Genomic DNA, 27,906 nt, shown 5'->3' with positions numbered 1-27,906 from the left:
ACACAGTCAATATTGCAAACAGTTTATTCGTAGTAAATGAAAAGTGTGCCATTGAGTGAGAGGGAGAAAGAGAGAGTAGAGGTGTCAGGGACGGTCGATGTCTTTGGTCCATACTCTGATGGCGGGGATGGCAAAGAATCGGTGGGAGACGAGAAAAGGCACTTGAGTTTACAGTTTTCTCAGATAAAATTGTCTTGAGAAGGACACAACGTCTACTGGAAGAATGAATGAACTAGATGTCTGAACCTCTGTTATGCCTAATATGAATATCACATACAAAATGCCCCATGTGAGCACAAAATTATATAGCTACATATATGTATATACAGTAAGGAGTCAGAAAATAAAGTGGAAAGAATAAAAGGTGAAGTGTTGGATTTATCCCCTTTGGAATTCTTCACATGCCACGGAAAGGAAACAAAGGCAGCAAGTTTTAAAGAGGGTGAAATCATTTCTTTGGCGATAACCTAATCTAATATTCCTACAGTTTGGAATGTAAAACAACACAAGTAGTTAAAGTGAGACAAAACTGTTCTCTTTGACTTTTCACTGAACGAGTCCAGCGGCTCTCTAAGAGCAGAGACAGGCTGGAATAAAAGCTGAATTGTTTATCGTCTGTCCGGCAGCTTTGATCAATTCAACCTGTTGTCCGTCGCCGTTGAGCGGAGTAGCGTTTCGAGGAAAGTTTTCATTTCCCCAACAACTTTAGTCAGTAAGAATCTTTGTGACATTATTAAAACCAAGTTACTGCCTCTGAAAGCACTGCTTGACATTTTAGGAAAGATCTTTTTGCTTTATAACAAAGAGAGGTAGATGAGAAGATTGATACCATACAAAGCTATTCAATGGCCGGATTAACCTCCTTGGTAAACTTTTGTAATGCCTCTACTGATCTCCACTGTCGAGGGGAGCACCAGTGCTCTAAAGCTGAAATTATTAGTTAGCATAACAGTTTTTATAACAAATTGATCTTTTAAGTCATTTTTTAAGCCAAGAAAAGCTTGATTGCTCCTGCCTCCTATACAACAACAATAATCAGCTTATTTATTAATTATTGGTGAGTTTTCTATGATTGTGGACTCAACATTTTATCTTACACCCTGCATGTTAATTCTGTAACTAGCAATAAAAACAAAACAGAAAACAAAAACTGATAATCATGTGATCATATTGTTATAACAAAAATATCTGCGTGAATATAGGAAATAACCACGAACGACCTGGAAAAACAGTTTTAAGCTATAGAGCAAACAAACAAAATATAATGTATTCATTGGCGAGCTTCATATATTCAGCAACGTTACATACAGGAGTGTGGTATCAAGCTTCTCATAGAACTGTTTCCTAAAATGTCAATCTCTTCTTTCCAATCAAACTGTTTAAATATGACTGCAGACAAAGTAGCACTCTTTTAATATCATAAATGAAGTGATGACTTTTGAGGTCAAATAATACAATTTCCCTATGGCAAAAAAAAACAAAAATGGGGGGAAGAAAACAAACATTCAACCCCCCCCAAAACTGTGCTTGAGGGAAGACGACACATTATAAAGAAGATGCAGCAATAATGTAACAACTGGTTCAACTCTACAGGCTTGCAGCTCTGCCTATATACATAACTACAAGGTAAGAAAAGAGGAATCACCAGGGGTTCCTGTCCCTTAATAAGAGCCCACTGCAAGAAAACGGCATGAAAGCAGCAGTGTCAAAAGATCAGCAATGAGGTATTCACCAGCTTTTTTGTTCAAACTAGAAGACTTGACCCCAACAACAACCTTGAAGCTTCTTCTTGGCAACTTTCAAAAAAAAAAAAAAAAAAAGAATCTGTACCAACCCTCCATTGCATTCACTGGTTATGATCAACGTTGCTTTCACAGATGGAATAAAGTGGGTATATAAAAAGGGGAAGAGTAAATCTTGCGCCTTACACATTTATTTATAAACTGCACATCTGCTCTGCAAGTACCATCTTGTTAGAAAACTGTCACGATGCAGACATCTATTTTTTTGAGAAAGGCAAAAGTGAAGTCTCTCTGTGACTAAAGGCAAGCACATCATTAATATGCCATTCATGTGCATATAGCGAAAAGACAACAAACAGAACTGCACGTGTGGAAGAAAATCCATCAGAATAAATGTCAACAACTAACAGCAAGTGGACAGTTTCCTTTGTTGTGAGTTTGCACATATTCAGTATTATTCTATAAAAGGTAATGAGCCCTCTCTGTGTTATAAAATAACTGACAGCAAGCCAAGAACAACAGCACACATGATAACCCCACGGGCCGGAGGGAAATGTGAATATTCACTTTCTTGCAAAGAGTTAGATAAGAAGATTGATACCATTCACGTGTGTGTACCGTAATTACGAAGCTGGAGCCAGGACACTTTCAGCCTCGGTTAGCATGCCAGCAGGAAAAAGGCTACTTTTGCTCTCCCAGTCGATTTGAAGTTTTTCCACTGAGGGTTTTGCCACAAGCAGAATAGAAAGTGAAGGGAAGTGTTAATTAGTGGTCTTTAGAGGTGCTGTTGTATTAGGACAAGAGACAAAGCTGTTCCTTCCAGTTTCCAGCGTACAGACACGAGATTGGTATCCATCTTCTCACACAACTCTCGGCAGGACAACAAATGAGAACATTTCCCAAATGTTGGGAACTATTCCGTTTAGAGCAACTCTGTGTTCCCAGAGTTGCTTGCAAATCACATCCTAGCACTAAGTCCTAGCGTTAACAAGTTTCCAGACTGTTTGTAGCAGCCATACGAAAAGCTCTGGATTACAGTTTGATATGTTTCCTTCTTTTTTGTTTTACCTTGCACACGATTAAAGATAGTCGGTAGTGTTGATTGCATGTCTACTCTCCTGATGACATGCTGATGATGAAGTCCCTGTTCATGCTAGAACTACTTTTGCACTTTAATTACGCTTTCCATGGTGAAGGCATTGAAATGGTTCTGGGAGACGAGCACGAGAAAAAAATAATCTTAGGTGCAAAATCAGAGAGCTGACATAAGCCACATCAAAAATAGAAATAGTACTAAGAGTTCAACTTCAATAGTGCACAAATTGTTGAAGATAATCGTGTCAGTCTCTGGCAGACTACTGAACTGCAAAAATTAACAACAGAGACTGACAATAGCATAGCAATGAGATCTCTGAAAGGAGGCCTAAAGATAGAAGCTATTTACCTTAATCATGATAGGAGAAATGTGAAAGGAAGAGTGAGAGCTTTCAAGTTTGAAGGATGAATGGACTGATGTAGCAAGGTGGCACTACAGCTCAACTGATGGAAATATGTAAACTTGTATTCTATTCTTCATTGAAAGGAGTTAGTAGGGTGGGAGAGTGTGCAGGGTACGGGGAGGGGAGTGCAAGGGTTAGTAGATGGGTTTGATTGAACAGAGGATTTCCAATGTCAAGGGCAGTGCGTCCGTGGAGGCCTTTGGGGCAGCCCGTTGTGAGAAGGTCGGTCTTGGTTGTGGGAGGACGAGGAGGAATGGGGGGGTCCTCTCGAGTTGTTGGAGTGCTGTGAAGAATGACCAGAGGAGCCACCGTCACTGTGGTAGCGGTGGTTAGCACGACCAGCGTTCCTGTCGTGGTAGGAACCGCCGTTATACCGCTGACCACCTGAGTGATAACCCTGTCCCTGGAAAGTGCGCCTGTTGCCTTGGAAAATCTGAGAGGAGAATTAAAAGTGGGTCAGTATCTGAAAATGATTTACACCTGAGGTGCATCAACATCTGTGAAAGGGTGAGGCTGCTTCATGCTCTGAATGTCTGACATACAACCGCTTTTCCAGCCTACCTGTTTGGTTGGTGGGGGGCGGCTTTCACTGGGGGCGCTTTGGGTCTGGGTGGGAGGAGGAGTTTCCAGCAGGCTTGGGCTGGCGACAGAAGAGGACGTGGAGCTACAACGAGACCGATTTGAGTAGCCTGTACGCGGATGGTATACTGTAAAAGACACATGGTTGAATGATGTTAAGTAGAACTATCAAATTACCTTCAGAGAAACATCACTGCACAGAAAACCTTCAGAAAAATAAAAGGCTGCACAAATCTCAACATAAATGGAACTTCTACATCTTCACAGTTAATGCAAAAGAGAAGAATTAACTATGTACACAGTGAGGATGACACAGGCTGGATGACAGATTGGATGGGTATGGAACTAGCCATGTTTTTACATCCATTTAATAAAGGTTTATGAAGCTCTGTGGTCAGGACTTCAGTTTGAAAGATGACAAATGGAAGACTGTTGATTTTGGCTAAAAAATGCATTTCATGTCTATGGTTGTATTTTCATGAAAAAAAAAAAACAAAAAACAAAACACAGCAAATATGTGTCAAGAGTCTCTTTTGATGTTTCTCTGCAGCTGACACGACCTATCTACTGACATAGTCTGTGTACACTGGAAACATCTCTCTATCTAACATCTTCTCCCTAACATAAGACACATGTAGCACGGGGTAGATGTACAGTAGTATCTATTGATGGTGAACATCATGTTAACATCAGCTGCGGTTACTGTGCCACTCTCACTGTGCTTTCAACACTGAAGGCTCTGAAATGTTTCTGGGAGATGAGGAGAAAACAATCCTTGATGCAAAGTCAGAGCACTGACATAGAAACAGTAAGAGTTCAACTTCAATACAGCACAAATGGTTTCCATGGTTTTAGAGAAAATATGCGTCTCACTGAGCCAGATGATTCTAACCATTTTCCCAGAAGCTTTGAGTTTTACCCTGTTAGTCACACAAACACGGAACCATCTTCATCTTGTTTTGACATAATAATTAGAGACTGTCAGGGTGCTCTCTGCTTGCTGACAAACCGCTCTAATTGTGAATGTCTCAGCCACATTTTAAACGGCTGAAACTGAACAGATGTAATGTTGAGCTTGTATTCTGTGAGTGGTGGTGGAGAGGGTGATTAGGAAGCTCTGATCCGACATTTTCACTTCTGCTCTATGCAGGCGCCCCCGCCCCTCGCTGGAATCAAGCCGAGTTTACTGCTCTACTCACTACCTGGACTTGATTCTCCAGCCCACGTCCAGAGTTGATGTGAAAACGATTTATAACACAGCAGATGAACTTGACAATACATTGAGTTCGTTTCTCACATCTCCGCAGTGCATCTGACAAAATACACTGCTGTTGATTTTTTTGGCACAGGTGCTTGAAAATTTTGTTGTGCTGTATTTTGGAGTGCCACCACCACTCTCACAATGTTTCCTTTGCAGATATTTTAAGCAGCCGTCCAACACGTCAGCCTAGTAAGTGTGAAATAATGTACAGTTGAGTCTTTAGCGGTCTCTGTGCTGTGAGTGAAGTGTAGCACATGTAGAAAAAACACAGAATTAAAGTGTACACACTGGGAAACATTGGTGTCGCTATATGATATCAATATCAGATCAGTGCATCTCTAATTAGGATTTCAGTGTTAGGGGAAGAGAGTGTTTTCAGAAACTTTCATTTGAACATCACTATGAACAGAGGTGAAGAAGTTACAAAGGATTCTGTACCTGATCCAAACCCTGAGATGCTCGCCTTCAGCGGTTCGAGATCAAATGTAAATCTTACAGCTTTCCCAAGGTCCTCGTCGTATTTACGTTCACTCACAAAGTGCTGTGGGCAAAAAGAGAGATAACCTGTTATATTAGCAAATATAACCATCACTGCTCCAAACGGTTTCTAATTTTATATCTTTTTATTGGGAATGAGCTTTTTAAAAGGTTTTCGATAAAGGCTGAAGCATTTTACACTTGGTGCACTCTGACACAAATCACTGGGTCAAACACTGAGACAGAAGTGAACGTCATCAAACTGCAGCAGTGGACGTACCTTGATGTCTGCACGCAGTTCAGTCAGTTGCTCCTCAGACATGGATGCTGACTTGTCCGTCAGCCGCCTGAGCTCCTCGGCTTTCTTCTGTCTTGCGTCCAGAATCAACACTACAACACACAAAACTGGTTTCAAGGCGGCACATGTTTGTATAGCAACATAAAATATGTTACATCGCCTGGATGTCTGTCAGCAGCAAAACACAGTCACTAGAGCTGCAGCTAACAACTGTTTGCATTTCCAGTTAATTTGTCTTTTATTTTATCCATGAATTGATAAACTGATTACTCATTTCATCTACAAAGTGGTATTATACACTTTCACAGAGGCTAATGTGACATTGTCAAGTTTGGTCTGGCCAAAGGTCCAGAATCTGTTTACTGCAGCAGTAAGCAGCGAATCACCACAACAGGAGAGCTGGAACTTAACTGTAACTGTGACTTTTCTACATCCAATAAACAATAATTAGTGGTCAAAATAGTTAATCAAGTTATTGTTTCAGTTCTATATGTTTGTCACACAAGTCCACAGCCAAATATGATAGAGAAAACCAGCAGATTCTCTCAGCTGAGAAGGTGGAAGCAGAGAATGAGTAGTACTTGTGCTTCATTGATCAAATGTTTATTAGTAGTCACTACTTATCATTCTCTATTCTGCTAATGGTTTCATGTCTTATAACTGCTTTTCATTGTAGTCCCAGTAGGTTTCAGTTATCCTCTGATCATTCAGCTGTGGCATTTGGAAACGACGGGTACAAAGTGCAGCTGACTCAGCATCTATAGGTAAACAAGGGTCAAAGATAAAGCCAGTTTCAAATTCAAATCAAGACCGAGTGTGGAGGCAGTAACCAACTGACACGAGCGTCACTACAGATTAAACACTTGAAAAATTCTTCTTAAAACAATTCTGAACCTTTCAATCAAACTAACATTAAATCTACAGACAGGATATCTAGAATGAGTTCATGATTAGCCAGTTAGTGACAACTAGAGAAAGCCTCTAGTCCTCCACAGCAGATGTCTTCCTGTGTGATGCTGAAAGTCTTTGCAAAACAGTTACTCTAAATACACAGAGTGATTTGCCTTCTGATTCACAGTGGCTGTCCAAAAATAACATGTACACTTAGTATTAGGTGGCAGATTTGTTGCTATTGTGACTAACCAGCAAACAAAAGAAAGCAGACCTAACAGTCGCCAGAAAGTCAGTATTTATGCTTTTGAACTGCTGGTCTGACTCGTCGGGTCACACTGGGTCTTGGGAAACCGAGTTGATTTTTACTTTATCCATCTTCTGGCATTTCATGGATCAAACAATCAAAGGAACCAGTGATCAAAGAAGCAGAACATTTCCTTCCAGTTCCAGCCTCTGAATCGTGAAGATTTGCTGCTATATGGCAGTTTTATTTGGTAGTAAAGTGGACTTTCATACATCAACAGAGTCTTCACTCTGTGACTCTGTTTCTTTTCGGAACTCTTTTACAGACATTTTGTAGACTAAATGGTTCATTAATTTAGGAAATGACTGGCAGAAAACTAATACATTAGTGCCAGTTAACAGTAGCGGTATTTGGAAGCACTGGAACAGTCCACAGGACGGGTGAATAAGGATGATTATATCCTTAACTGTACCAAGCAGTGTAGAAAAAGTCTTTTGTTTAGCTTTACAAACAATAGAAGTCAAATCCTGAGCAGTTCATCACTAAAATCCTCTTTCAGGACAGAAAGGTTTCATAAGGGAAACCCAGCAGTCACCTTAAGTGTAACGCAGAAAGATATTAATGGAAGATAAACTGTGGGGAACCCTTGCGTTTGCAGTGTTGAAGAAGTACTAAAGTTTCTCTGCTTTCCTCTCAATTCCCCACACACCTTGCACAAAGACGGCATTGAGTCTCCCTTGACACCTGACACTATTCACTTTTTCCAGGCCTGGAACACACAACACTCTCCACTGAGAGGACAGAATAGGAGAGAATGGCCTACTTGTATAAATATGCAGTCTTGCTCTGTCATGTTACACACGCACACACAGTAGGAGAGTGTAGATAGCAGGACTGCATCGCTGCAGGTTTGAAGAAACTAGGACTTGCTGTTCCACAACAGTCTTTTACTATTTCTCTGGAAAGGATTTGGGTCAGATTCTCCAAGTCCTTGAATCAGGTGATCATATTATGTCAGGAAGCCTAATAACTCCTGAGTAACATGTGAAAAGGGTTTTGGTCTGGTCTACACACTGGAAAGTACAGTACTTACTGGCCTCTGCTTTCACTTGGTCCATTTCTGCCAACAGAGTCACTTCTCGGTCCATTAGACTAGAAAGAAGAGAGAGGGAGGAAAGAGACATTTTCTTTTTACTCACTTCAAGATAAGAATTATTGTGCACGCTGACTTTGCACTGAGATTACAGAGCAATACCAATCACATTAAACTAAGAGGCTGCTGCAAAGTTAAGAATCACAAACAAAGCAGCTTCAGTGGTTGACAAGGTAAAACAGCAAATGCAACTACATTTGTGCAGGATTCAAGCAGTAATACGTTGTGAATATAGTACAGGTGTGCGGCTGGTCACTATAATGACGTCGATCAAAAGAGTTGAATTATCACATGTTAAATCACATCATGTTAAATGAATAATAAAAAACAAACTGAACCATTAGTTGGTAGCTCTGCTACTTTCTGATCCAAAATTCTCTGGACTGTTTAGATGAGGAATTTAAACATGACTTTGTTTACACGAAAACTCAACAGCAGACCTTAAAGACCTCGGTATACTTTTAAAAACAAAAAAAGCAGCTCCTATAATTTTCACACAGCGTTGTTGACTGCAAAATTGGGATATTCACATCCTCCATGTTTGTAATTTTCCAAAAGAAAATAGCAATTATAATGTTATGCAGCAGCTGACTGGGTGTGTAGACGTGGTCAAATTTTACATGTCCTGTTTTTTTTACTACTTTTGTGACTTTGTGTACAAATACATACAACACAAAAGTGAGGGGCTAGCCAAATACTTACAGTTCCATTTTTGTATGTTTTTACAATTCCTTCCTTTAAAACTATGTTGTTTAGTAAAAATCCACTTCAATTTGTTGTTTTTTTGTGTGTGTCGTAGTGCTAACTGTACAGTGAAGTCTATGCAAACCTTTGGTCAAACTGCTAACTTGTGAAAATAATAGTAAAACAGGCTAAAAGAATGATATAACACCACAATCTGTTCCTGCCCACCAAAAATGGCAGCTAAGGGTAGCTATCTAATCTGCAGGTATCAAGTCGAAGTCCAGCCCAGTTCCAGAAACACAAACTGCAGGATCAAAGGAGGGGTTCAAGTATCTTATCACATAACTGTAATGCATTTAAAGTCAAAACATTTTATATTTTTCTTTCAACATTTTCAAGACTATTTTTACAGGGTATTGGGGACGGTTTTTTTTTTATATTTAAGTCAAATAACAGAAAAAATATTTTTTATTTCCAAAAACAAAACGAAAAAACAAACAAATTTGTTTTCTAATTTCTCATTTCGGGCTCAAATCAAAAATGGAAAAAAACAGATCAGAAGCACACATATTCCATTGTCATTTTTTCATTGGGAATTAGTGACTTGTGCCAAAAACTGACTCTCTTCCAGAAACCGTTTTTTCTAAACTGTTCTGTTTAGGACGTATCTCCTGGTATATCTGCTGCTTATCTTGTATTTTGAGGAAATATCAAGAATAGCTTTAGAAGATTTCAACCTTATTAACATTTCTGCTTTATTCTTGAAATAAATGCAAAATAACTAAATCGTCTTCCTCTGCTCTGCCTATGGTGCAATGTAGATACCATCAACTTAGGTGTGTATTTATCCTGTATGTTTGACAGCTGGCTGAGCGCTACTGGTATGAATTATACTACACCCATGATAAACACTCTACTGCTCATTAAATACTATTCATGTCTGATTGATGGCTAACAATTAAGATAATCAAAAGCGCTACTGATATTATCCATTTCCTCCACTTGAAGTCAAATTATGCTGGACATAATATTGTACATTACATGTTCTACTTGTAAACTGGCTGCAGAAACTTGCAACACTGACACCGACATAATTACTTTAAAAGCCTCATGAGAGCTAAAGGTCTTGTTAGTTAAGTTGACAAAGTGCTTAAGTTTTACAGCACAGCACGGTGGCAGAGAGCTAAGAGTGGAGCTAAATGGATATCCCATTCAACTTATATCGACAGGAAACTAGGGCATCATGTTTCAGCTTTTCTGAGAGACTCATGAAGGAGCTCTCTATGAGAAAAGCATACTAATTCTGATTTTATGTAGTAAAAAAAAAAAAAAAACTTATATACTTACATAGAAACCTTCTCTCTAGGCCTGTTTTGAGTCAGGCCAGTTTTGTTCAGGTTTTGGAGCATGCCTGATGCTATGAGCACCCAAAGCAGTCTCTACTGACTTTCATGGCTTAAACTGCTAAGAAGAGATGATCTTGAGATTTAGTTGTTACTGTCAGTAGCTATGAAGTAGATAACAAGAAGGTGATGAGTCTATTTTTAAAAGTGTAGTAGTAGGTACCAAGTATAGCAAACACACTGCAGCGTCAGATATTTTTTGTATTACTGTTTACACTATTTACTGTACAGTACTTCTCTGATTGTTAAAAGTAAGTTACTAAGTTACTAATGAAAATCACTTCAATTGTTTTAATTCATGTGTAATTTAAAAGTACTAAATCATTCACCTAGTTTCTAAGTACCCTTTGTCACACAAGAGGCGTCATAAGAGTAAGGTTAAACATATAGAATAGTTTTCTGATATGCAAAATATGCTCTGGCCTAGTGTCAAGGAGGACATAGGTAAGAAAAATGCCCTTTGTCTGTTTGACAGAAAAAAAACAGTAAAACCAATAAAAATACAGGAACACCTGCAACACTTCTGTAAACAATCAACATGGATATAAAAAGAATTATGCAAAGCTAGCAGCCCTTTACAGCCAATAGCTCCTGGAACTATCGGCTTATAGGAATGAGTCTAAGAGTTCCTTTGTCTTTTCCTGTTTGCTTTTCATTGTGTATAAACATCAGGGGAATTAGACATTAGACATGACATACGACAAAACAATTGTGCTGATTAAATGGTTTTACACAGGACCACATGTACATTTTTGTGCTTACTGCTCTGTCACTCATGGCTGACTGGAATGTGATGAATGAATGAACAGGAAATGCAGATGTGGAATCTGATGAGTACTGCTCGTGTTTCTATTAGTAAATCATTTCTGTATTAAAGTGGAATTATGCATCTATGGAGTCTGTACACATAAATATCTTTTACATGTGTTTGCAGAGAAGCATGTCACAGGCTTATAGGGGAGCTGAAGAACACAAATCAGCGACGGCTATGAACACAGGCCGATTATAAAAGACATTTACATACCTGCTCTGGAGCTCAGCAAACGTCTGTTTCATCCTCTTGATCGAGGAGTCCATCTCCTCTTTGATCACCATCCTGTAGCGAGTCAGTGAGGCAGTGCATCTCTGCAGGTCCTTCACGGAGCGGTCAATGTTGGGAGCTGAAGCGGAGAGATTAAGGATGACATGAGGAAACTTTGAAGAAGAAATGATACACCACATTTTATCCCGAGTTAAGGTTGACTTAAGTCACCAACTCACAGGACATTATCAATTAGAACAATACTACAAACTGCTAAAGAGGTATAGGTGTCTAACCCATTTTCTTAACTCCTAGCGATCCTTGGTCATCAGTAGTAGGTGTTAATGAAAAAGCGGGGGGATGTGTATTCGAGCCAGGTCTGTGCTGGTGCTTGTTTCCTCTGGAACCCTGGGGATTCCTCCCTCCTTGCTGAGAGGCGGGACTTGGAGCGCTACCTTGACTTTCTGCTTCTGCACCTGTGAGAAGACAGATATAAATTTTGTCAAAACAAACTTTTCCACAAACAAAAAATGCATCTGAATACAGCTTTTCTGTGTCAGAAATCTGTCAGATTCAAACTCTAAGCTACACTAACCTATCTAGGGCCGCAACTAACAATCCTGTAGAGATTAATCTGCCCATTGCTATCTTGACCATGGTGAAGTATGGCCGATGTAATTTCTAGAGGTGATGTCTTCATCTACCTTATTTCATCTGAACAAAATTTTGTTTATGATTATTTGTAACGATAGAAAACACAAAACCTGCTTATTTATTGTTCTGTCTTTAAAATAAAATAATGTAATTATAATGTATTAAATTATCTTATTTTCTCTCACCTAACCTACTACACCTGTTCATGAGTGGGTGTACATTCGTAATATTTTATTATTAGCATAATCAGCACCACTAAAGTGCGATTAAGGTTAATCTTCTCCTCTGTGGGTTTCCTTCATGAAAATGTTTCGGCTGACAGGCAACAGTAGTTAGGTTGGGGGACAGAAAAGTATCAGAAAATGAATGTGACAAGTTCTAGTTGGTGACCAAGTTTGTTGTCCAAGTTGTTTTGCATGAGCTGCATTGTCACTTAGCTAGTGCTTCTTTAAAACCTGTGCTCCCTTCCTCTATCAGGAATCTTTTTGGCTGAACGGCTGCATTTACCGGTGGTTTCAGATGTAGTGGGTTCAGAGTCCAGCTCAGCTGCATCCAGGGAAGCAGAGTCCAACTGTTCACTCAGAGAATCAAGTGACTCTCCATCCATTACAGATCCGTTTGCGTGAAAACCGTTAATTTCATCCCTGCCCTCCTCAGGTGATGCAGCCTCGGGCAGAACAGGCTCTGCAGAGGCCTCTGGCTGAGGCTTGGGCTTCTTTTTCTTCTTGGGCTGCACATGGAAATATCAGTGTTAAACAAAACAACAAATTATTTTTTGTCTCTTACCTATTGGTGCAATGATTTGCAGAACTGGAACAATGGACAAGAAGGTATAAAAAGGTGAAAAAAATTATGTAAACGGAAGTTAAAATTTATTCTTTCAGCTTGTGTCAAAACAGTGATCACCTTTTAAAACCGTGTTTAACCATAGTTAAAAGTACAAATAATGTTTTGCACTTCACACATGAAATTTTATTAAGTACACCAAAAAGATTAAAATGACAAAAATTAAATGACTGAGAGTTCCACACAGAGAAACGTGCAAACTCAGAGACATAATAGACATTCAAGATGTGGTTTTCTTACCTTCTTTTTGCCAGTCACATTCCACTCCTTCAAGATCTCGATTGCACTCCCTAAAGTGTAAAGCAAACGACAATGACGAAGGCTCATAGTGACAACAGATTTCAACCTTCGCGATACTCGTCTCGATATCTCAATGCTCTGAGGTGTTTAGATGCGGCTAAGGCGGAACAAAGCAGTCTGACGTACTTATTCTATAATTACACCTGTAAATCTAAAGGCTTGCAAATGACGCTCAACTTCTGAATGCAAAGCATGGGTGTCATGCATGCTAAAAATGTTCAAGGCTAAGCAATGTGGGCAGTGAGCCAGGACAACAGGTTTGACTAAAATAGAGTAAAGCAACAAAGAAGCATTAGAGATAGATACTGCGTTATAATTGCAACGTCATAGCAGTTGTGGAATTAGGCATCACACTAGCACATGCAAGTTTAACACTGTCACAAATGTATAAGCACTGGAAAATGTGCAGTGCTGCCCGTTTCAGAAGGAAGCTTGAGGGATAATTATTTGCCATTCTTGAGCTCAAACACTGATGTTCTCATACCTTCTAAGAAAGCCTGAACGGCCTTGTCCACGGAGTTCTCAAAATGCTGCAACACCAGCACAATCTCATTGTTGCTTTTGTTGGGCACAACTGCCCTGACAGCACTAATCTGGAAAAAGAACGTATGGTAGAAACAGGTTTTAAAATCATCTCCACTAACACTCAAGGCGATTCAACATTTACTGTAAATTCACACTCACACATTTTAACATTTAAATACTGCTTGACTTGAGGACATGGCTCTGGATCAGTGTAATTCATGTACTTGCTGCTGTAGTGCAAATACAGCGTATACAAAAAAATATAGAAACACATTTTAGAGATGTCACGTGTTATGGGGCAACTCACTGTAACTCAGATCACTGTTTCTAAGCAACGACAAAATAATCATTGTTTGCACCTTCTTTTTTATTAACTCTTTATTCAAAGCTAACAGGAATATTTAAACCCTAATAACCTGCCATGAAAACATGACAACGCCACAGTAAAATTATGTGTTGTCCCATTTTCCTTAACTTGTCCCATAAAAAGGACAAGGCTTCCTGTAATGTGGTTTCATAATGACCTCAAGCGAAGTTGTTTTTCCATGGGAGTGAAGGTTATCTAAGGTGTGTGCTGCTGAACATCTCAATAACAGTTACAGGCACTGATAAATTAACTCTCATTACGACATGAATAACTTAAGAGTCAAGACCTAGCTCTGGTGTGTTCATATAATATAATATAATCGTTTCACATGCTCTGACAACTTGCCCTCTCATGTTTATCGTCACCAAATACGCTCAAAGGGAAATAGCTGAATGCATGAGTAAAGAGAGCTCACCGACAGAGAGGAAATGTTGAGAACTGCCAATAAAATGTCTTCCTCAAAATTAATGATTTGCTTTGTTTTAAAATGAAACTCTTTGCAATTAAAAACAAACAAACAAACAAAAAAAAACCTGCAGGTTATCTGTGTTAATTATGTTCATGTGGATTCTTCTTACCTTCTCCTTCATCCTCTCAGCTGTTCCTCCTTGAGACATGACCATTTTCGAACGAGTGTCAAACACCACCCCAGATGTATCTGGAATAAAAATCGGACAACTAAACTCCACGGTGTGTTTAGGCCTTGAATTGTATTTGCAAAACATAATTTGCAAATCAAAACAACCACCAGACATCTTCAGAGATTTCCTGGAATGACCTGCCAACTATATTTGTGTTACAATATGTCCATCCATGTTAATCTACAATGTCAACCCACTACTTGAAAATGAAGATGCCAGCATCTCTGCATATTGTACTGTGGAGGTGGAAGGATGTGCTATTTAGTCAAGGACAGCTACTTCACTTAAACAGCAAGAAGCAAGTACTTGTGAAAATAAAAAGAAAGAAAAACTCTTCACATCTGTGCCTGAAGAGTCTGGAATCTGTGTCTGATATAAATGACTAATAACCACTGAAGGCCTCCAAAAAGACATCTCCTTTTAAAAATCTTAACATCTACAAAAGCCAACAGCCGAGTATGAAGAGTCAGGGTAAAGTCCAAAGTTAATCTATGGCCATTTTTAGACAACAAAGAAAGAAAGAAAGAAAAAACAAAAAAACAAAAAGCTGCTCGGCCCTTGTAAAAGCGTGAAAGTAGGTTAATGTCCACAGCATTTCCCTTGTGTAACTATTCAAATTCACTGTAAGAAGTGTGGTTCTGTTCATTTTGCAAATTTGGGACAACTCTGTTATATTCCAGCAAAGAAAGTGTACTGAATTTGGTTATGCAAGTAAAAACGTTTTTATTTAGCCAATTTCTTTCCAAAAAAAAAAGAAATTAAGAAAAACATACATACCCTTGTGGCTGTTTTTCTTTGCCATATTGTCACACGCCGTGAACAACTGGTTTTGCGCTTCCTCAAGACGGTAAAAGAATCCTTCAGATGTGGTTAAGCTAGTGTTCAAACAATTGCACAAAGTGTGGTCACTTTCAGTGCGTTATCCTTGCTAAAGTTGCCAAGAAGGCTCACAACTGGCAGGAGGGTTGGAACAGTGTTCAGATCAAGCCTCTACCGTTTAGGCAAAGATTCAGGTTTTGCTCTCGTTTCTCCACCACGTTGATCCAAATCTGCATGAAAAAAGAAGAACCAAAGCAATCCAGCTGTTTTATAAGAACCAGTGATTCAATGTAGAAAAACTAGAAACACACCTATTTACACTGAAAGTAGCTGTAACCATATTTTATAAAGCACAAATGCACAGATGTGAAGCCTACACTTATGTAAGATATGAAAGTATGAATGCAAATCAAATGAAAGTCATTTCCTCTTGCTATAAAATATGAATGAAAAACAGATTTCAATAAATTATTGTCTGTCTGGCAGAGCATTCTCGAAAAAAATCTGCAGTTAATATTGTCCTTGGCAGAAGCGCTGAATTTAGTTTGGGGGAAAGAGTTAGAAGGGCTTTAGAGCCACACATGCTTGAAGAATATTTCCTTTTTCTAAGGTCTCTGCAGGACTGGTGGGTGATGATTTTATAGAGGCAACACAGAATATTCACCGCTCTGGCTCTCTGTTTGGGCTGATGACGACTGCAAATCCAAGTATTCAATATGGCGAAAAATGTTCCTGAGGCTTAAAAAAAAAAAAACTACCTCAAATATTTTGGATTTTCCTACAGCCGTGTGTGTGTGTGACTGCACACGTTAGCTTAATTATGTCTGCGTTTTTTGTTCAATACACATTTATAACTGTGTGCATTTGGAGACAAACATTCCCCAAAACATACAGATGAACTGCCAAAAAAAAAAACTGATTTATTCAGGCTTGGTTCTCAAATATAGCATGAATATAACATTTATGTTTTACTTAAAAGCAGACAAAGTCTGAAATTAAAAGACACGACACAAAGACAGAAATTATGCCATGTGTTCACCGCAAATGTCAAAAAAAATCTGTCTTGGTTTGTCTTGGAAATGATGGGATCACCCAGCTGCACAATCAGTTCTGTACTGATGCTTCAGACTCCGTGCTTTAATCATTTCCCTTCCACACCGAAAAAGGCTTCAATCACATGTTCAGCAAGTTGGACTTGTGGACTTTATTGGCCAGCTGATTCCACCCACCTTTTAGGATTCATTTCTGACCCTGTTTCTCCAGAAAGAGAAACTCAAAAGCTGTTCAAACCCACACCCTTCTGATTAGGGCTGCATGCCACAGTCCTGGTTCCACCACACCTTTACAGACGTCAAACTCACACACGTACAGTCAACAAGTGACACTGGCACAGCCACTCATGCATACACTAGGATGCACTATGTTTATCAAGAGGGTTGGTGCCTGAATCTTCAAGAGGGCCAGGTGCACTTGTGTTGAGTGACGCAATTGGGAAGAAGTGCTAACTCAGCACTCAAACAAAAACTGATGAATGAAGTGTTTAAGGAGCAGACGCTGACTAATTTAAACAAGAAAGACATGAGTGACACATCCAAGCCAAGAGGATGAAGGGCCACATACTGCTAATCCCAAGGTTTAATAAGGTCCAATATGAGTCTATAATATTTATTATCAGCACTGCAAATAACTTTTCCCCCGTCTGCAAGTCAGTAAATCGTTTTGTGTGTGACCATAGTTTCTACAAATACACACCGTGCAGTTCATAATGCAGACCAGAGAGCTTAATGTGTCTAATTAAAAACAGGTCATGTTGAGTTGTCGCTAGCTAATCAGATAAATCAGATAGAGGTCCCTGTCAGCATTTGCCTCAGATTTTCTGGCATCTTGACTAACATAACGTAACTTATTCAACGCAATGTATGTCATTTGATTTTAAACACGAGTCAGATTATTCTAATTTTACTTCAATGTGCGTGTCAACAGCACAATACAAACATACCTTATTTGCAAAGATCTCAGAAACCGATAACTATAAGTTGCGATCTATTAACAGTGTCCATCCAGAACACTAACGTTACTTCGTGTTAATGTTAGCTAACTAACCCTGTCTACGGAACGGTGATTATTAAATAACTGAGAAACGTAAATGTTTAAATTGCAATGTTTTCTAAGATGACAGATTTTGCAAACTTACCGAGGGGTTTATTTGCACAATAGGGTCTCTCGTTCATTTCAGAGCAGCTCACTTCACATATTTAACAGAAGTCCGGAGCTTACGTTAACGTTAGCTTGCTAACATTACCTAACGTTTTATGATTAGCTTTGCGGGGCCCGGCGTTACTGACTGCAATAATTTGCTGTTATCGGCAATTTACCAAAACAACAGCGGCAAAAACCTAATGCAGCATAAAGTCAAAACGCCTCCTTTGAGGACGGACCTCTGAATGGAGTCTTAGCTAGCGCGCCGCTAGCGGGCTCCTGGCTTTTATTATTCAGTGCCCCGTTGTAAGGCTAGCCATCACTTAGCTAATCAACTAAACAGATAAAATACTATTAAAGCGTTCGTTTTTAGACAAACGTATATTTCACTGAGTTTGCAGTTTAACATGAATAGATACGTACTTGGTGTTAGCAAGAGAACAGAGCAGTAGATTCTGGAAACGGGTTACCGCAGCTCCTATCGCCAGCCGTATTTAATGCCAAGTCGTCTGCTGTGGACAATATTTTCCTCCACCAGACTCCTCCGGGGTTGCCAAGTCAGATTACAAAACCCTCCTTCTCATGCGTTTCAAAGGCGGCGTTTGCACAGGGCTGGACAACAAGGATTTACATTAACATAAAATTACATGAACATTTTGTATAACTGGTAACACAAATTTGTCAGTATTCTAAAAATCAGTGTGAACACAAATGTGAATCACTTTTAATTTGATTTCACACAAAATGCATTCAGTGAGCACATCTTATAAATTCACATAGTCGTTTGTAACTCAAACTCAGCAAAAGAAAAAAAAAAAGTACTACAACAATTGTTTAAAATATTGCATTCTAATTCCTGCATAAGTAAAAGTACAAAAGTATTATTATTAAACAAGTAGTAGTAGTGATAGATTTACTAAAAAGAAATCGTTCCTGCAGGGAAATAAGCACCGGTGAGGGACATGTTGTATATGACATAAGAAATAGATTTATAATGTTTTCTGTGGCTCTTGAGGGAATTGTGTAGTGACCCATACTTATATTATATAAATAATATTTTATAATGTATTATTAACTTAGATATTAACTTCTTGTTATCATTATTCATTAGTTTCTTCGAAGCCCACAGCTACATACACTTGCTAGTTGTGCTTATTATCATTAGTTTATCGGATATGTTTCTTTATATACTGAACTCAACTAGAGTCATTAAAACTTGATCCACATGACCAACTATTAGGTCCACACTTGTTGCTAATATTACTCTACTTAAAGTAGAATTTGTACTTCATACTTTTGATTTTAAATTGAGTACTTTTCCTCTCTTGTTGTGTCTTTGTGGTGATTTCATTCATCTTTCAACAAGAAGATCCGCTAGATCCATTCAGTGAACTAGTAATCAGTACTTGACTATAACAATAATTTGACTACTTCTTTCTTCACTGCATTAAACGTGTGAAAAGAGGATTGCGAACCCATAAAATCTGGCAACCCATAATCCACGTCGTCATTTCCGAAGGCGAAGAATGGGGTGCGCTCGTTTTCCTGTCCGTCACCGCCCGACTGTTCCCGTACTTTAGCAGCCGTGGTGTGACATCATAGGCCATCGTTTACGCTCCTGTGGTCTTATTTAGATGATGCCATGTCAGTTCTCACGTCGAGGGAGGAAACACATTTTAAAGTACATGTTTAACAATCTGTAGAGTTTTACTGTGTGTGGTCTAAGTGAGCGAGGGGACGTTTGGAAGCACCGTTACAGTCCGACGGAGAGAAGCGGAGCACCACATTACAGCAAAATGGCAACCCCCTATGTGACAGATGAATCTGGTAAAGCTGCTGCATGTGCCAGACCTTTGTTTAACTAAAACAAAATCTTCCTCGCTAAACACCGTAGCTGTAATCGAGGCGGGGTTTTAATATTTCACTGGAAGTGCTGATTGTCAACCATAACAAGTTTAGCGACTTAGCTTGATTGAAATGTTTTGTTTTGCAGCTAGCTAATGCTAGTTTAGCCGCAGTAGCTGTGGTTAACTATACTCTCAGCTGTAGCTTAGCTCGTAGCTGTCGCACGCATTTGGCTCTCAATGTATAGACTTATAAACTGCTATCAGAAACACACTTAGTTTCTTACTTATGTCCTTTCTATGATTATCTATCTTTTTCAATTAGCCGCAGTAGTTCGCCAACGGAAGCTAGCTAGCATTTTCTGTTGCTGCTAATTGTCTGTGGCAGACGGAGTTAGTGTAGAGATGACAGTGGCTCTGGGGGGGTCACGGATTAGGACGGTGTTGGTAACGTTGAAAATGTGGATTATTTATTTCTTTACATGGCCTCATATTGTGGATGGTTATCTTGTTCAAGCAGACAGCAGTTGCTCATTTACAAGCTAGAACAGTATGAAATGAGTACTCAGAGCTCAACACATGGTTTTGTATATAGCAACCTTGCTTTGTTCTTCTGCCTAAAATGAGTTTTTAGGGTTTGCATATGTAATTTCTTTGAAGCATCACACTGAATGTGTGTGATCTCAACAGAATGGAGGTTTACTACATGCAGAAAAGAGATTTAAAGCTTTGAGGCATTGACTTCAACAAGCACAGGGGCATCTAGTGGTTTGTTAAACATACAGCAGCTCTGCAGGGCTAAACAACAGCTCACGATATTGTACAATTTTTTACTACAGTAAATATAACAAATTAACTTGTGACATTAATAAATGTCAACCATAAGGCTATACATGGAATATCTCTGTTGACACAGGCAATATGTACCTGTTTGTATCTGTACCTCATTGGAGTAGTTTAGTAGAGGTAAACAAAAGATTTCGACTTTACTACTTTACTTGACCATTCAGAACAACAATAAAAAGAGAGGGGAATGCTAATGTTAGCAAAAATATTTATCTTTATTTAAATATGCGTAAACCATTGCAGTCATGTTTCAGTTTGCCAAACCCTCAAAGCGATCCAGTGAGCATTTCTTAAATTTAGCGGATTTATTCCTGTAAAATGTATTTATCATATAAATAAATATGATATCATATATCACATTTTTAACATGTTGAACCTTTTCTTCAGGGAAATATATTGCTGCCACTCAACGACCTGATGGAACATGGAGGAAGCCGAGACGAGTGAAGGATGGCTATGTCCCGCAGGAGGAAGTCCCGGTGTAGGTGTCCTTATTTCCTTACAGGTGCACACAGCACACAAAATCACAATTTTCCTGTGAATGAGAGGAGGTTAAACAGTCAGAGAAAGAAAGGAATCTATTTTTCTGACATTTTATAGACCAAATTATTAACTGGAAACTTAATCTGGAGATTTGAGTCACTAAAAGTGACATCTTTTGTCAATTTTGTAATCTCACTTGAGTTTCCTTTCGCTTTTTTATTTCTTGCCGTTTTAGCTATGAAAATAAGTATGTGAAGTTTTTCAAGAGCAAACCAGACCTGCCACCTGGCATGAACCCATCTGAGACAGCCCCACCAAAGCAGCAGCAGCAGCAAAAGATTCCCGGTGCAGATGTTGAAATGGCCGCACTGTCAAAATCAGCCAAACGCAACATGAAGCGCAAAGAAAAACGAAAACAGCAGCAGCACCAGGGCCAGGATGGAGACGCGGATGTGGAGTCCGTGAGTGATGCTGTTGAGAATGTGTCAATTTCAGAGCCTAGTGAGTCGTCAAACAAGACGGCAGAGCTGGTTTCTGTCTCGTCTCCCAGTGATTCCTCAGCAGTAGCAGCTGAAAAAGCCAAGAAGATCAAGAACCTGAAAAAGAAGCTGCGGCAAGTTGAGGAATTGCAGCAGAAAGTGGACTCAGGGGAAATAAAACAGCCGACTAAGGATCAGCTGGAAAAGCTGGGCCGGGCAACGGCCTTACAGGATGAGTTACAGCAGCTCGAGCATGGGTCTTGAAGCAGTAAAGGACGGCAGAAGAGTCAGACAGACTGAACATACAAACTCCATAATGAAACACAGGGAAGGGACCTTTGCAGCTTTGTGATCATAGTTTCCATCAAACGTATTCAAAATATTTGATATTCATTTTGATATTCATTATGAACTTTGGAAGTGAACACAGTCCCAGCACCTTTCGAGCAGAGAGAATCAGGGTGGCTACGTAGCAGTAACTACAACTTCAAAACTGGCAAGGTTTCTAGACCCAAGTATCTAAATAACATTCTGACTACTGCTAATGCACTTGTATTGGCCATTCAGTTATGAATATCTTTTAAAGACATCATTGTGAATTGTTTTGTGCACGTCTGTTCTTTCCATTTTGTACCTCCTTAAGCATCAGGTGTCACACACCTGAAATGGAAAATAAAATGTTTTCTGTTAAAACGATTTTTTGACCTGCTTAAGAGTTAAGAGGCCATTTTTGGATGGCCTACTAGTCACACTCATTTGAGTCTATACCAGGGGTGGCCAACCCTGGTCCCCAAGAGCCTCAGTCCTGCTTGTTTTCCAACTATCTCTGCATTTCCTGCTTCTGATTGGCTGAACACACCTGAGCCATGTAATCAGCAGAGGGTAGGGCAGAAATAGTTGGAAAACAAGCAGGACTGAGGCTCTTGAGGACCAGGGTTGGCCACCCCTGGTCTATACAGTCATTACATCTAATAAAGCAACATGCTACACAAACTGTTGACGTCATAATATTTTTATAGGAGTAGACCGAGCAACTACGCTGTGAACATGAGTTATTGGAGAATTATTTTGAAGGGAAGGAGGAAGCAAACCTTTATTTTGGTGTAATTGGTTGTTTTGGGTTGTGGCATTGAAACTATAGACTATGGTATATTTTTGATAGCAAGTCCTATAAAAAGACCAAAGCCAACGGTGAATTGATCCTACCAACAAATATTGTCTGTATATTCAAAACTCCATTGTGCCATAGTACTCCATTGTTGTTCAGAAGTAATTAAAAACCCCTCAATAAGCCACACTGTTGCACTGGGTGACATGTTCCTTTATTGCAATGATTATGATTATTTATTGTAAGGACTATGAGGAGATCTCCTCCAGCTTTTCTAAATATTCACTAGAACATCTGATGTGTATTAATCTGCAGCTGAAAATAATCCCCAATCTATTCCCATTAATATTCTCGTATTTGGATTGAAGAGAATACCTTGCCTTCCTTTGAGCTGTCAGGCAGTGCTTTAGGGGGCAGTCCACCTAATTTGTACTGGATGGATTTTTATACAGATTTTCAACAAAAGCATGACAAAAGCTCCGAATCTCTCAGTCCCCAAAGCAATGCATCAAACTACAGCCCCCATACAGTAATTTTTTCAAATACTCTCTGACAGACAAATGTTCAAGTCCTCTAAGTGAGCTATCCTTTACCTGTCGCTATGTACTGCAAACATGCACAGACTGTTAAGTGCTGAAGAATGCAAGTGGGTACTGGAACAGACTCTGTTTATTAAAAATTTCCTTGTCCTGGGATAACCTAGTGACATCATCAGAGTTATTTTTACTGACTTTGGAAAACTCCAGAGCCACAGAAGACATTAATATTTTTGAATAGCACTGTCGGACGCTGTGTCCTGTTTAACACTGTATATACTGTGAACAGTATCCACTTCTCATGATAGTGTTCTCTTGTATATGTTCTGTGTATATTAATTTAAAATCCAAAGATATTTTACATTGCATGTGCAGATGGACGTCAAACAAGCTGTGACTATAGTGTTTATTATTATTATGGATTTTGGGGCATAGCTCAAGCTCAGTCAATCGACTGAGGAAGGATTTGTGCTACACCTGAAGTGCCTGACCCAAGGCAGGAAAGCCCCTAGTTGATTAACCGCTAAAAGATGCCCTCTGCTGGCAATAAATTAGGGAGTGTCCAGTCTACTTGGTTTAAATTTAGTAACTGTAGCTGTTTAATACATGTGTCTCGTCCCCCCGTCCACTCATTTTTTATGAGCCGTATTCCGCAATGCTGCAGCAGCAAAGGAGGCGTACTCTGTCTCCATTTACAAGACGATTTGTAGCAGTGGTTACATGGGGGTGTCATTGTTTCTCCTTGAATAGGCCCTTATGTTGTGAGCAATATAATTAACTGTTGTCTCATGCAGGAAGTGTGGTTAGTTGTTTTCCTCACAAAGCTGCAACCATAACTTAAATAAATGGTCCGATGTCTTTGGAACATGTTTCACAAACATAAATCATTGCTGGCACATCCGTCACACACATGAAAAGTATTTCAGTCACAAGTATTGCAGCTAAATTAAACATCAATAAAGTGTTGTATTAATTTGGTCGTCACCTTTAATAGATGGTGGGCAGTTAATCTTCATTTTAAAGGAGTTGATCTTTAATTTATTTGCTTCCTTTGACGTAAACATTACTCGGAAGTTATGCACACTAGACAGATGAATGGCTCTAAATGATGGTGTGAGAAGGCGTGATCATGCTGCTAGTGTCTGAAATATGCACTGGTTACACATTCCTTGTAAAGGTTTATTATGTGGTTTTGAGGCTGGTCCTGAACAGACACTTGATGGTATAAAAACTGACTCCCTAAATCCGGGACCAAGGACCCCAGGAAGACTAATATACAGTAAGACGGATGTAGTTGAGGAAACTGCAGCCTCCAGCGATGCTTAGGAAGATCCAGATCTTGCTTGTCAGTTGAAAAGGTCAATGTGCTGTGTTGGATTGAGTTGGGATAGTTTTTGTTCGTCTGATAATGGAAAAAGACCCAAAGCGGAAAATGGGATATAGACTGGAGTTAATGGTGCTTCTTATTTGGATGACAACAGCTTCATCCAGAGCCCAGGGCAGGGGAGAAACTACAGGAGCGGTGGTAAGAAAACACAACTTCAGATAATAATGTAAGAATAGTCTCTGCGTTTATCATTCAAACTGCAGATAAAAATTACTTCAAAGCAGTACACTGGTAACTTTTACTATTGACTAATAACACTGTGGTTATATGATATATGGTTATATGATCTAACCCAAACACAACTTATCAGCTGGGATGAATGTGTTGTTACAAAAACGTTGTGGTGCTGTTACCAACACCAACCATTTGCTCTGATAAAATCGATGCCAAGACTCAGATAGTGAATTTCTTCATTTAGGATTCCAAAAACGCTCCTGTGATAGTAAAATAGCTTTGTTGAGGCTTTGATGTCTTTAGTGGAGCTCATTAAAATGTACTTTGCACATTTTACATGGAAATGCCATTAGACGCCTTTGATAGATACAGCTAATGACAGATTTTCTGTAGAAGGCTTGTGGTCACTTTATTGGACTTGCATCAGAGAGATTAAAACTGATTAAAACATCAAGCTGAAGTATTTCTCTGATGTGGTATTTGCACATTTATTCCCGTAATTATTTTGACTATGTCTTTCACCACAATGACCATTTCTCTTTTAAGGAGTATTTAAGGAAGTATGGCTATCTGCACATCCCACTGGATCATAAAGGCCAAAACCATCCACGTGAAGAAATAGTGGACGCATTACGGTGAGTGTGTGCAAGTAGTCTTAGATTTGTCTCGGCTTTTATCTGACTCACCTCAAATGCCTTAAAACATTTTCTTTCCTGTTGCGTGTCAGAATCTTTCAGAAAGTGACAAACCTGAAGATAAGTGGAAAACTAGATTCAGCCACACTGGCGATGATGAGCAAACCTCGCTGTGGCCTTGAAGATTCTTTCAATAACAAATCGCTCAAATATCGAGTCATGGGTGGGTATCAAACATACAATACATACATATTCAGATATTATATTAAGTGAAAGAAAATGCCAAAATATATATCATTTATATGTCAATACCATATTATTTGTCATTAGGCTGTACAAATTCTGTTATTCTTGTCTTTTGTAATGTGTAATGTCTCCTATTTGAACAGGTCACTGGCGTAAGAAGATGCTGACTTATCGCATCTATAAATACACTCCTGACTTGGGTCAGTCAAAGACCCGTTTGGCCATCCAGAATGCATTTAGGTACTGGAGTGATGTGTCACCTTTAAGGTTCAGAGAGTTGCAGCATGGAAGAGCCGACATCAAAATCTCCTTTCACAGAAAAGATAAGACGTGTCCAGTGCCATTTGATGGTCGAGGTAGGAGCAGTTTCTTTAGTGTAGAAACTGATTTTAAAATAAAAAGAACAAAACAAACAAAAAAAAGTCTGGATGTCACACTTATGTCAACTCTGGATCTCAAAATGTGAACTGTTTGTGATCTCAGTGCTTTCACACATGTTGAATTGTTAGACTACGCTGATACTTAAAATAATGAAAATGAGTGTAAATGAGGTGTTCTAGTATTTGATAACAGTTGTTGCTTTATTTTTAGGCCACGTTTTAGCCCACGCCGATGCCCCTGAGTCAGGCATTGTGCACTTTGATGAAGATGAACTATGGACAGAGGGGAAGTCCCATGGCTCCAACCTGAGGATCATTGCAGCCCACGAGATTGGCCACGCTCTCGGCCTGGGACATTCTCAGCATTACAGTGCGCTCATGGGGCCAGTGTACAACGGCTACCGCTCCGACTTCAAACTACATCCAGATGACATTCAAGGGATCCAGGCTTTATACGGTACTCTCAGAATAACATTACACTGCTCAGGTACTGTGTGTGTACAGCACATGTTATGTAATGTGCAGAGTTGTCCCTTTTCAGGAAAGCCAGTGAATTCAGCTCCATCCAGAAATCCTAGTCAGTCAGTGCCCGGAGGAGTTATAGTAGATCCTTGCAAAGCCACGCTGGATGCGATAATGTTGGGTATGGAAACTCTGATTCAGCTACACTTGACTCACAAGAAGAAAAAATCTATTCATATTTATTCAATAATTTCCCCCCAACACAGACATGTTTTCTCCTCCACTGTGTCCCTGCAGGTCCTTTGCATAAAACATATATTTTCAGTGGTCAGTATGTGTGGACAGTGTCCAGCTATGGCTACAACACCCCCGTCCTGATCTCGACACTGTGGAAGGAGCTGCCAGGGAGTCTCAGTGCAGCTGTTCACTCCCAGCGGACTGGCAAGTCCTACTTTTTGAAAGGTAGATTCATTTCATAGATTATTCTCACAGGGGTTCGATGCTGGGTTTACACATGTCAAAGGGTCCTAAAAAGTACTGGAGTGTTTACAGAATACTTTGCTTCTTTCTAAACATCTTTTCACAGGAGACAAAGTGTGGAGATTTACAGGATTCAAACTGGACCAGGGCTTTCCCAAACGCTTGGCTAACATCCCTGCTAATATTGATTCAGCCTTGTACTTCAGCAAGAACAAAAAACTATTATTTTTTAAAGTAAGCGTAAAACATTACATTTACTAAAATTGGCTGAATTGAATGTTTTTTGCTGTCTGTCCACTTTCCGGAAAATAATTTCTTCTTGCTTTTCTTATTTTAGGGCTCTGGATACTGGCAGTGGGACGAAATTGGCCCAACAGACTTCAGTTCATATCCTAAACCCATTGAACAACTCTTTTATGGGATGCCCAGCAATACTGATGCTGCATTAACATGGACAAACGGTTATATTTACGTGTTCAAAGGCACCAAGTATTGGCGTGTAAACAATCAAGCAGTGGAGAAGGGCTATCCTCTGAACATTGCCTCACACTGGATGCAGTGCGACGACTGAGCCACCAGAGGTTCCCAAGGATTCAACACAAACATTATCAGTGACTCATAATAGAAGCGACACATGCTTATTTATTTGGAGCCTGGCAAACGATTAGAAAAGAATCAGAGCATTCTTAATAATTTTGTAGAAAATCAGCTTGAAATCAACAAACAAATTACAAACTACTTAAATAAAGTGATGCTTCTATTTTGTGGCAATAAAATATTATTAGTGGATGCTGTGTTGATGTCATGTCATTTAAACCATTATCACGACTGATCGAGTGCGAAGCTGTTCACATCAACCTCCCACTATTAATTCCGAGTAGGAGACCTTGGGAATTTCTTACCATCATATCTCCCACTTAACAGAATTATTACTACCAGTCACAGATAGACAATGAGCATTTTCTAACTATTTAAATGTTTATTTTTAAATTGTAGTTTTACTAAATTTAAATTGTATGAATATTATATTATAATATAGCAACCAGAAATGTACAGTTAATGTAACAAATAGCTAACATTGCTTGCATCATTTGAGCAGTTGTCATACTACAACAACAACATAGGAAGATTAGTAATATATTGATGCATCTTCATGTTCATCACTCCAATTTTACAGATGACCACCTTTATACACTGTTTTTAAATAATCCTATGTTTTGAATCTAATAATTGTAATATA

The 27,906-nt window shown here is 39.2% G+C and overlaps 3 protein-coding genes across 3 annotated transcripts; 2 read left to right on the top strand and 1 right to left on the bottom strand.

The window, feature by feature from the left end:
- Positions 1–8: 8 nt before the first annotated feature.
- Positions 9–18,139, bottom strand: spats2 (spermatogenesis associated serine rich 2). Its single transcript, XM_026368009.1, has 13 exons — positions 18,030–18,139; positions 15,366–15,637; positions 14,526–14,605; positions 13,540–13,648; positions 12,996–13,045; positions 12,417–12,639; positions 11,552–11,731; positions 11,259–11,394; positions 8,088–8,146; positions 5,839–5,948; positions 5,520–5,622; positions 3,803–3,948; positions 9–3,674 (listed from the first exon to the last, which is right to left on the bottom strand). The coding sequence occupies exons 2-13, from the start codon at positions 15,388–15,390 to the stop codon at positions 3,414–3,416; spliced, it is 1,482 nt and encodes a 493-aa protein (XP_026223794.1). The 5' UTR covers positions 15,391–15,637; positions 18,030–18,139; the 3' UTR covers positions 9–3,413.
- Positions 18,140–19,148: 1,009 nt separating this feature from the next.
- On the top strand, positions 19,149–21,954 carry pym1 (PYM homolog 1, exon junction complex associated factor). Its single transcript, XM_026366811.1, has 3 exons — positions 19,149–19,433; positions 20,684–20,777; positions 21,015–21,954. Exons 1-3 carry the CDS (start codon positions 19,403–19,405, stop codon positions 21,520–21,522), a joined length of 633 nt encoding a protein of 210 aa, XP_026222596.1. The 5' UTR covers positions 19,149–19,402; the 3' UTR covers positions 21,523–21,954.
- A 2,096-nt stretch (positions 21,955–24,050) lies between these two features.
- Positions 24,051–27,618, top strand: LOC113167690 (matrix metalloproteinase-19-like). Its single transcript, XM_026368487.1, has 9 exons — positions 24,051–24,427; positions 25,010–25,098; positions 25,191–25,321; positions 25,488–25,700; positions 25,936–26,181; positions 26,266–26,367; positions 26,484–26,648; positions 26,773–26,900; positions 27,004–27,618. Exons 1-9 carry the CDS (start codon positions 24,311–24,313, stop codon positions 27,235–27,237), a joined length of 1,425 nt encoding a protein of 474 aa, XP_026224272.1. The 5' UTR covers positions 24,051–24,310; the 3' UTR covers positions 27,238–27,618.
- The last annotated feature ends 288 nt before the right edge of the window (positions 27,619–27,906 follow it).

Source organism: Anabas testudineus, chromosome 7 (assembly GCF_900324465.2).
Source record: "Anabas testudineus chromosome 7, fAnaTes1.2, whole genome shotgun sequence".
In the NCBI taxonomy this organism is placed as follows: Eukaryota; Metazoa; Chordata; class Actinopteri; order Anabantiformes; family Anabantidae; genus Anabas; species Anabas testudineus.
The sequence above is the reverse complement of the archived record's forward strand: the minus strand, read 5'-3'. Positions and strand labels throughout refer to the sequence as shown.

Coding starts and splice junctions, on each gene's coding strand:
- LOC113167690 (XM_026368487.1), top strand. CDS start 24,311: ATGGAAAAAGACCCAAAGCGGAAAATGGGATATAGACTGGAGTTAATG. Junction 26,368..26,483: donor GCTGGATGCGATAATGTTGG/GTATGGAAACTC, acceptor GTGTCCCTGCAG/GTCCTTTGCATAAAACATAT. Junction 26,901..27,003: donor AAAAACTATTATTTTTTAAA/GTAAGCGTAAAA, acceptor TTCTTATTTTAG/GGCTCTGGATACTGGCAGTG.
- pym1 (XM_026366811.1), top strand. CDS start 19,403: ATGGCAACCCCCTATGTGACAGATGAATCTG. Junction 19,434..20,683: donor CTATGTGACAGATGAATCTG/GTAAAGCTGCTG, acceptor CCTTTTCTTCAG/GGAAATATATTGCTGCCACT. Junction 20,778..21,014: donor CCGCAGGAGGAAGTCCCGGT/GTAGGTGTCCTT, acceptor TTGCCGTTTTAG/CTATGAAAATAAGTATGTGA.
- spats2 (XM_026368009.1), bottom strand. CDS start 15,390: ATGGCAAAGAAAAACAGCCACAAGG. Junction 11,395..11,551: donor GCTAGGAGTTAAGAAAATGG/GTTAGACACCTA, acceptor TCTCCGCTTCAG/CTCCCAACATTGACCGCTCC. Junction 8,147..11,258: donor TTTGCTGAGCTCCAGAGCAG/GTATGTAAATGT, acceptor TCTTCTTTCTAG/TCTAATGGACCGAGAAGTGA.